This window comes from Bombus terrestris, chromosome 14 (assembly GCF_910591885.1).
Source record: "Bombus terrestris chromosome 14, iyBomTerr1.2, whole genome shotgun sequence".
Classification (NCBI taxonomy): Eukaryota; Metazoa; Arthropoda; class Insecta; order Hymenoptera; family Apidae; genus Bombus; species Bombus terrestris.
The window spans coordinates 5635099-5645312 of record NC_063282.1 but is presented as its reverse complement, the minus strand read 5'-3'; the positions used below and the strand labels follow the sequence as shown (position 1 = coordinate 5645312).

At 31.3% G+C, this 10214-nt stretch overlaps 1 protein-coding gene and 1 long non-coding RNA gene across 3 annotated transcripts; one reads left to right on the top strand and one right to left on the bottom strand.

Moving 5' to 3' along the window:
* On the bottom strand, window positions 1-1672 carry LOC110119858. 2 transcript variants are annotated; one of them, XR_007226364.1, is made up of 4 exons: window positions 1531-1672; window positions 1124-1167; window positions 627-1036; window positions 2-550 (listed from the first exon to the last, which is right to left on the bottom strand). It is a non-coding gene; the product is annotated as an uncharacterized LOC110119858 (long non-coding RNA). The 2 variants fall into 2 exon arrangements; XR_002308373.2 differs by having other exon boundaries at window positions 1-1036.
* Window positions 1545-5694, top strand: LOC100649426 (probable chitinase 2). Its single transcript, XM_003400589.3, has 9 exons — window positions 1545-1751; window positions 3253-3450; window positions 3536-3695; window positions 3768-3864; window positions 3948-4154; window positions 4231-4428; window positions 4510-4638; window positions 4723-4887; window positions 5328-5694. The coding sequence occupies exons 1-8, from the start codon at window positions 1688-1690 to the stop codon at window positions 4885-4887; spliced, it is 1218 nt and encodes a 405-aa protein (XP_003400637.1). The 5' UTR covers window positions 1545-1687; the 3' UTR covers window positions 5328-5694.
* Window positions 5695-10214: the final 4520 nt, after the last annotated feature.

Sequence of the window (10214 nt, the reverse complement as noted above, 5' to 3'; positions counted from 1 at the left end):
GATACAAGTAATGATTATTATTGGTTTGCGAATCAATAGCGATTCTACAGATTACAGATCTGCCTGTGCAACGTTTACTGTACAACTTGTAGTCTATAGATGTATTTACAGAAAATCTAAGTACACAGAAACCGTAATTTTGTTTATCAAAGTAAAATTAATATGTTCTATGTTAAGAAGACTGGAAGCTGTATGATTGCATATGATGATATAAAATAGAAAGGAAGAAAGTCAGTCCAGTTCAAAAGATACAATTACAAACAATTTACAAATAGATCCTCTTAACTAATATCTTTTATGAATGAAAATTTCTTCGATTCATGTGTCTCGAAATGTTATCGTCGCTAAACTCTATATTTGTGTTCGTTGCGCCCTTTGTCTGCAACCAGTATATCTGTCCTTGTCGCACAGTAGTACGATCCCTTTCTAGATGTGTGCTACCATCTATCGGTTCCAATTAGAAACTCGAAGTAACGGAAATCACTGACTCGGTACAGGAATATAGACGAGTACACAGCAATCCTATTCTTAGTCAATGGTATCTCACATTCTGAAATATCGACCTCGAAAAATTATTAAATAAAATAATATAAGTAAATAAATTAATAATTGAACTAAAAGAATACCTCGATATAATCTTATGCTAGAAAGTAGAATAGAGTTGTAAGATATAGTAAATTTATGTATGATCTTATACACCATGGATTTATCAAAAGAAATATATTCTGCTTTGAAAATGATTTTATTACATGTTCAAGGAGTTATTTCCTTAACGCAGCAATGTTCAGAAAGTTATCATAAGAATAGATACATTTTTGGAAACTATTGGACAACTCTTTGCGCATCTAATAAAATAATTAAAAGCAGAATACATTTTTTTTTATATCTTTCGACACCATCACGAAGCTGTTTTTGTGCAAGGTATTTTCCGCTATAATTCTTTAAATATGTAAGATAAAAATATGGTATGGATATATAAGGAATATTCGAAAAGAAAGGAGAACAAAATCGAGCTTCATATCCTCTACGCATCCTCCTACAAAGAAATAAAATAATCAAATTATATCCCGCTCGAAACATCCAACTTTTATGTGAAAAACTTTTTATTAAAATCATCACTTACGAAGTAATCCAAGAAGTAGAGTAATCCAAGCTACATGCATCAACCTGCATAATTAATAATTGATTTGAGAATACAAAAATGAAAATATAAAAGACAAAAAAATGCACATTTTATGTTTTAGACATATGAAATTATATTTTTGTTTAAAACTAATTAAACGAATCGCTAAGTATTATCGTACTGTAATCTAAGTAAGTTAGATATCTGAATTATTGTAAAAGTATAAAATGCTATCCAATGTTTCTTTTACTTCTGGGAATGATTATCTTTGCCGGAAATTGTTTTTCAATTAAATCTGCTTGTTTCTTATTTTTCTAATATTTATTCTGATATATATCCTGATATTTATCCTGATATCTACCCTAATATCTATCCGGAAATTTACTATATATATATGGAATACGCACAGGTAGGTATTACGCCTTTACTACACAAACATCCAAGCTGCACCATTTTGCAAGTTACTCGCGCGACTGCTTTTTTTCTTCGAGGACACTGTGGTCAGGTGAAAGCTATCTACCAGGACAATAATTCGGTATAAACCGAATTTATTTGTTCCCAATAATGAAGGCGTGCGTGTTCCTATCTCTACTTGCAATATTGCTCCTCAGTAGCAATGGTATTCTAGGTGAGTACCTATTAAATTAAAATCATTTCATTAGCATTAATACGACAACGCATAACTTAAATTTCAAAGAGTATATATTTACAGTCAAAGGAGGATAGTGAATTTTGTATTCCTTCAGACATCTAAAATTCTAATAAGGCATCATTCTATGGGTCCTAAGATATTACGAAATTATAATTGGCGAAGTTGCCGAATAATTACTCCTAGACCTAAAACTAGAAATATGTTGTCAAGGTCAACATTCTTAACATCTTCTTCCTATACATATATAGTGTGGTCGGTTTTAGTTTTCAGATTATACGCAAAAGTATGTATGACATCATATATGTACTTTGTTTCTATATTTTATACAGAATTATAGATGAGATATTGTGATCACTGCCTACGTATGCATGTGTATGTTCAAATTATAGGGTATGTGATGTAGTCACATTATTATCGATGTTACCCAATTTTTTATTATTATTTCATTAATTTTTTCATTATTCGTACGCCACTATAAACATATTTAAAAGAATCCTATCAAAATTTACGAGGAGGTAATACATCGACAGGTTCATTGTATGATGTCAAACATACTTTTGTGTATAACTTGAAAACTAGAACCGGCCACCCGCTATATACACCGTATATATACTGGACAAAGTTGTTCAGGATGATGGGAAAATTGTAAAAAACCATAGATAAAATTGACGGGATGTAAAATTCAACATATATAAGTAACGATATTCCTTTACAAAATAGCGCTTCAGTTTTTATATTCCATACATTCATTTCGAAGTTATGCATCATTATTTCAAGTCAGAAAATTGCAATTCGCCTTTCGGGGCATTAAACGTCGACTACCATTCATTCTGTGATATGAAAGATAGATAGCTAAGGTATCGCGGTATTTCATATAACATTTTCTCAATAAAGAAGCGAACACCATAATTCATATCTTAAAACAATTGTTCTGCATTTGCTTGATAAAATAAAATGAGATAGTAGTTTGTCAGCGAAGCTACTATTTTTATCAAGTTCTCTATCTACAGAGATATATGTATAGATATAAAAATTATACATCTATTTTTATTCGATTAGATTAGATTTTATTAGATTATATACATATATGGATTTATATGGATATATATAAAATCTTTATGTATAAAGAATGTCTATATATAATCTCTATAAAGAGATCTTATATAAAATCTTTAACAGAGATTATATTATATAGAGATTAAAGATTTTATCCGGCTGTAGATTACGTTCCTATTATATGATGATACACTATGCAACAAGAAGGGAAATTTAGAATAAGTTTGACATTTTGTTTGATAGTTTATGCAATGGAAATCTGACATTTCGATGAAACCTTCCTTTCACTTTATTACTCAAAGACATATAAATAACCAAAAATAATGATAATCTATTATACATATATATATAGAAATAAAGGTTTTGCGAAAAAGAATTGGAATAAACTTTATATTAAAGCTATGTTTTTTTTTTTATCAAGCTCAATCAGGACCTAAGCATAATAAGGTAGTAACTTGTTATGTCGCTTCCTGGGCCATTTACAGACGTGGTAATGGAAAATTTGATATTCCTGATATTGAACCAGAACTTTGCACACATCTCATATATACATTCGCCGGGCTGGATAGCACGAAATGGGCCATTAAGAGCCTCGATCCTTACTTAGATGTTACCAGGGGTAAATACATGTTGCAAATTACTCGACACGATTAAAAGTTTACCTACATATATAAATGACATTTTCGTTCTATGTAATATTCCAGAGAATTACAAAAAAATGACCGCACTTCGTGCACAGTATCCACATTTAAACATTCTACTATCAATTGGAGGATATAACGAGGGTAGTAAAAAGTACTCTGATCTTGTTTCATTGCCTGAACGAAGATCTACGTTCGTTAGGAGTGTAGTAGACTTCCTTAAGTACGGAATCAAACATTAAGACAGCTTAATATTTATACTTTGCTGATTTGTACGATAATCTTTAATTTACAGGGCGTACAATTTTACTGGTTTGGACATAAGTTGGGAGTATCCTGGATCACGCGGTGGTAGTGTACTAGACAAGCTAAATTTTGTCAGCCTGCTGAAGGTAAATAACGTAGCGCAAAGTAATTTCATCGAAACTATAGTTTTGCCTGAACCAAAAATTAATCATATTCTTTGTTCTAATAGGAATTGAAAGAAGCATTCCAAGAGTCGAACTATCTATTAACAGCAGCTTTAGGTGTTGGTCAAGACACCATCGATGCAGGATATAATATTCCCGAACTTTCTAAATATCTCGACTATATGCATTTAATGGCCTACGATTACCATGGATCATGGGATAGAAAAGTGTTGCCGAATTCACCATTAAAAGCTGGAGATAAGCTGGACGTGGTAATGCATTTGGATAGACTACAATGAGTATCGACTACCGTTGATGAAATACATATAGAATGAAATTTTTGTTTAGGAGGATACACTCAATTATTACTTAAGTAGAGGTGCAGCAGCAAATAAACTAGTATTAGGCTTGCCTTCGTATGGCAGAACTTTTGTATTGACGAACATATTAAATTCTCCTGAAGAAAGTCCAATGAATCGAACGATCGTCGGAAACGGGTTTCAAGGGCCTTATACACTCCAAGATGGTTTTATGGGATACAATGAAGTAAGTTTTACTTTTGTCAAACTAATTGGATACATTATCTATTTCTTTTTTATAATATAATTGAAACGTGTATAATTCCAGATTTGTGAAGAATTAGTGAATTATGGAAGTTCTTGGGTACATGGCTGGGATTATGGTAGCGCTACACCTTACATCGTTGACGAGCAATTCGTTATAACATATGATAACGCAAAGAGTCTAAAAGAAAAGGTTGATTAATATCTATTACAAATGATGATAATAAATGATAGTACTACACGCGTTACCTCTATAATGTTTTTCCAAAATTTTTAGATCGAATATGCAATGAGCTTAAATTTGGCTGGTGTAATGGTTTGGAGCATCGATACCGACGACTTCAGTGGAAAATGCGCATCTTTGCACGACTCCCTAGATCCAACAAGTGACAGATATCCTTTACTAAGATCGATTAACGTGGTTCTATCTGAAAAAGATTAGGTAATTAGTGATAAGGATAATAGTAAAGAAGACAATAACTCGTTTTCCATCACATAATCTCCTCATAGTTTTATTTTAATAATATTCATATCTTTTGCATATTATACCTGAAACGGTTTGGTAATGACGAGTTAGTAATGAAGAGACAGTATTAAAAATTTTATAAAGATAAGATTGATGGACTGATTTTTCTCTCTTTACTCATTCGAAAATGTTCCTCTAAAGCTGTCCTTATCCGTAATGGAAATATCAACTAATGGCGGATTTGACGTGACAATAAATGGGACTTTGTGTCTACGTTGACCAAAACTATAATCGCGATCGCAAACAACAAGCTCGTTTTATTTATTATATGTATAATTTATAATTATATATTAGTAATTGTATATCAAATATTAATTATAATGATAATTATTTATCGATATAATACGATTGCCCAGGTTTCATCATGTAAAGGTATTGCAAATGGAGGAGAATGGAAGGATCCACGACACCATCTATCTTACTCTTATGAACAAGCCTTTAAACTGAACTTGAAACATTAATGAATAAACAAATCGTCCTCTTAATATGCGTTTGGAAATTATTCAACTTTTAGATCGTTATACAAAACACACAATAAAAGAAGATTTAAGGAAAATCGACGCGGGAAACTAATCTTAAAATAAAATTTTAAACTAATCATATGGATCTATGCGAGAAACTGTTTCGTAAAGTGTCAAGAGAATTGTAGAATAGCTAACAGTTAGAGAATGTAAAATGTAAAATACAGAAATATATCTTGCAAAGAATTATCCTTACAAAGAATTTGTCAATGTGTTAAATATCCAATGAAATACTAAGATCTTGATTAAATGCTACTAACTATTAATTATAAATAAGACACAAATGCAGCCTTCCTAGCTATTTTACTACATTTTATTACATATTAATTTTACTATGAAATTGTGCATAATAACAGGCGATGATATCTTACAATTGTAATATGAATATGTCTAATAATATAATTGTTTATGGTAACACTTCTGCACTTAACTACTATCTTCTATACTTCAAAAAGACAATGATAACTTTTAAACTCATTCTGCATAATATCTTACTCAAAATACGATACCGCGCGAAATGGTGTAACTTTGAATTTTAGTTTAAAAACATACCACCAGAATGCGCTTGTTACGTATCCAAGCTCAGGAACGTATTATATTCTATCAGTACCCGAATACCATTCTTGAAATTTCTTGAAATTTATTTTGATATCCACCTATTTACATGAAAATATCATAAAACACTACAAATTGTATATTAACATATTGCAGACCAATATAATATCGTTCTGCTACTAGATATACCCAAAGTATAGTAAAATCAATTCTGTCTATTTGACAACGACGCAAATACTAGAATTTTCGTGATCGACTTCCACCATTAGAATAAACACGAGGATTCGTGGTCCGTCCAAACAATTCAAATTAAAAGATTCTTACCATTCTGAAGCACTGACATGCCGATGTACGTTAAATTTTCATATTGTTCACGAATTCATGCTGCCACCTTTCAACATGACAGCGCGCGAGATGATGTGATTTAAAATTTTAATTCCTATTTTTGCCACCAGGGCGCAAATAACTCAGGTACGTAATACGTTTTATAAGTACCCCGATACTGCATTTTCTTGACACTTATTTCTATATAAAATTTTATAATTCATCAGAAAGTTCGTTTAAATAAATAATATATCATTAATAAGATAATTACTTAAGATAATAATATTAATTGCACTTAACTTACATTATCATCGAGAGATTTCAGTGCAGGATTGATTTTAAATTCTATAATATTACTGTTACGCACAGATATCCTGCACGTTTTATTAGATACAAAATTTTAGATTCCCAGTCAGAATTTCTTCTTATGCTCATCCCATGTGCAGGATATCTTTGTTTTTTTTCTCCTCTAGTTATTTATAATTTTACATTCGATTTTAGTCATTCGATCATTCGATTGATTCTGATGAGTCGGTTCACTCAAAGTAGGGTCTGATCAATCGCTACGTCTATTACAACACGAGGGCCTTCATCTATCAGATTGTCAGTCAAAATCCGATCAAGATCAAGGAGGTATCAATGAAGGCAGTTCTCATACTCAGCGACGTTACTAAAGTGTGTGATTCTACTAAGTTGTTGGAAAATACATAATTTATAACACTGTTAATCACGGAGTTATATCATAACGGAAATCAGGGGATCGATCTACTCGCGGTGTCGATTCGTAGAATCCTAACGGGAATTTACGACTCCCGTTGACGTGTTTCTTCGCGATTGCGTCTCCCCGCGATTGGTCGAATTTACAAAGCTTATAGTCCAAAATAATTCATACAAAAATTCCATTGTAGATTTTCCACCTTCCTTCCAAAGGAATATTTGAGGATTATAGTAATTGTACTTTGTTAGCAAAATTCACATCGCTCATCAGAATTAATTTAGCAAGTTGGGAAGTGTCCTTAAATATCTCAACAGCGAAGGCTGAGTCACTTTTAACTTGTACATATATTTCAGATTTATTATTCGGTAAATTCCATTTACGTATTATTATTTTATCACAGTGACCGACTTTATTTTTTAAGTAATGTTAATTTTAAACATGGGGGACGAAAGTCTTTCCATTGGATTTTTACTTCATCGCTATAAAATATAGTAATAAATATAATATAAATAATTACATAAAGTATAGTGGGAGACAAGAATGCTAACTTTTATTCATTTTCTGTTCCTGAACTTCTTGAGAAAAATGCGCCTTACACGCTGCATCACGTCTTTCATCGATGCCTTTATTTTGTTTGTGATCTGTTAGATGTATCGTTATATTCTATTAATATATTCCCAATCGAAAAGAACGCATCGTCCTCATTTCTCAAAAAATATTTTGCTCCTTTCCCTTCTAAAAAAGAGACAAACAATCGGAAAAAGTGCTAAAATTATGATTCGTACAAAACAGAAGAACAAAACAAAATAGACGAAGAAGAAGTATTATACTTTGAAAATTAAAATGTAAATTTGACTTACGGGTACGAGGAATCTCTCTAATCTTAGACAACCCTAGATCGCTCTCTTTTTTGCTAGCCAGTAATTTGCAATCGGGAGCCTCGATTATTTCCAGGAATATCCTTGATTAAAGAGTGGACAACGCCATGAAAACGTGACATTTCAATTTGTACTAATCCATCCACTCAAATGATCAAATATGTCACAAATTCTCTACTTTTACAATTTTTGTATCTTTAGCAAGATCTTCGTGGACTTTCGACGAACAGGCTATGAAAATAAAATTAATTGCACTAGTAATTTGAACAATTACTTTCATTTACATGTTTAAGCTATGACGGAGCACAGATAATTTTAGAACGTGCGAGTTTTCCTGCAAATAAAGGAAAATATAAACATAGTCTGAAGCAATGGGCAAGCAAGTAGATTGATATGAAAAATAGAGACACATTAGAAAATTAGCGGGACAGAGAAATAAAAACAGTGGAATTTCCAAGACATATAATGAAACAATAATTTGACGTATAATGTGATTATTTAACGTCTTGGAAACAGCGTTAACTCGAATGATAAAATATTTTCTACGCTTTTATCATGATTCTTGCGAACTTTTAGTAAAGAGGTTGTAAAAATAAAATTATAATAATTACGGCTTTATTTGAAAGCGAAATCAAATTGATCAAATTCGATAAATCACAACTTAAATATTTTACCCAATTTTAAATATGATCTCAATTCGTACTGTTCGCAAATACCTTGGGTAATTTTAAATTCAAATTTCAGTCATTAGCAGCTGTGTACATATTTTATGATATTTTTTAAGATACCCAAAAATATTATATAAATAAATAACTAATAATATAATGTAAATAAATAATTATATAAATAAATAAATCCAGATTTTTGTCTTTGGAACGAACGCATTTTATATTTGTTCCAACTATTTCTTATTCAATAATAAAACAAAATTGGAAGTTTCATCGTAATAAATATGATAGTAAAAATTAACAACTAGGCAATTAATTTCTATGTTCAGATCGATATGCGTTCAGTTGTCGAATACAATACTAAGAACATAATCCATAATTTTTCCTGTCTTTTTCCTTTCCAATTGACCAATGACAATTGATTTATTGCGTACAAAGTAGTCTTGTTCAAGCTGTCTCAACACGAGTATGCGTGTTTTAAACATATTCTAATGTGAGACTGCAATTTCTTAATATTCACAAGTGTAGGCAAAATTATTTCCTTCGTCATGACGTAAATATTAGTTGTTGTAATTACCATGTATAAATTCTTTTGCTATTTCCAGATACTCGTTTACAAGCATCAGAAATAACATACATTCGATTCATTCCACCGGTACAAATTACTTTTCTTTTCTTATTTATTTAATTATCGAGCTAACACTCGTTCTTGAAAATTTTTTATTTATTTATTTATTTATTTATTTATATAAACTTTATACTAGTCCACAAATATATTTTATTTATTCATTTATTTATTTAAGCTCCGTATTGCTTCATGAACATTTTTAAACGCCTTTTTAAATAAAACAAATTATCGTTCAATCGTTGCTTCAATTTTTAAGAATAATATCATCGATCAACGTTATATATATTAAAACTGTTTGTTGCGTTACGTTTTGACTTTTGGTACTATAGAAATAAATCTAAAAGTTAAAAAGTTTCGTGCTATGTTTTCCCATAAAACATTGACAATTTTTGCTTTACTTTCGTGAATTCATCGTTACACTCGCCGCGTTAACATGCAAAACACAACGTCGTTCAAGACCACGCAACGTCCTTGTAATTACAGGCATGCACACGATGTGTCGCGCTCGATGATAAGAATTTCAACCATTCTCTCGGGACAAGAAACTCACTGGTAAAAAGGACTTCAGTGAAAAAACAAGAAGAAAAGGGTCGTGCAAAAATGTAGCGGAACGTATCTGTTGTCGATTGACAATGTCCACTGACACATTCCGCGATAATGCGCGGGAGGAATTCCGTGCTGGAACAATCGGATATTCACGATGGCTCGACGATTCTTGCAACAATTTCATGTTTATTTCCGATTGACGTAACGATGTTTTTTTACCGAAGGATAAGCTACCGTCGTATTACGCTGCAATGATTGGAGTGCCTTGATCACTATCGTTTGCGACGAATCGTGGTTCTTGTATATCTTTTTTTGTATTTTATTATCACGTGAGACCAGGTATAAACCAGAAATGCTATTTCGTTGCGATCCTATACATTAAAAATACAACAAAAATATAATATA

Excerpts from the sequence above, each read along its gene's own strand:
- LOC100649426 (XM_003400589.3), top strand. The coding sequence starts at position 1,688 with ATGAAGGCGTGCGTGTTCCTATCTCTACTTGCAATATTGCTCCTCAGT. Across the intron at positions 3,451-3,535 it reads TTACTTAGATGTTACCAGGG|AGAATTACAAAAAAATGACC; the intron begins GTAAATACATGT and ends GTAATATTCCAG. Across the intron at positions 4,429-4,509 it reads GTTTTATGGGATACAATGAA|ATTTGTGAAGAATTAGTGAA; the intron begins GTAAGTTTTACT and ends GTATAATTCCAG.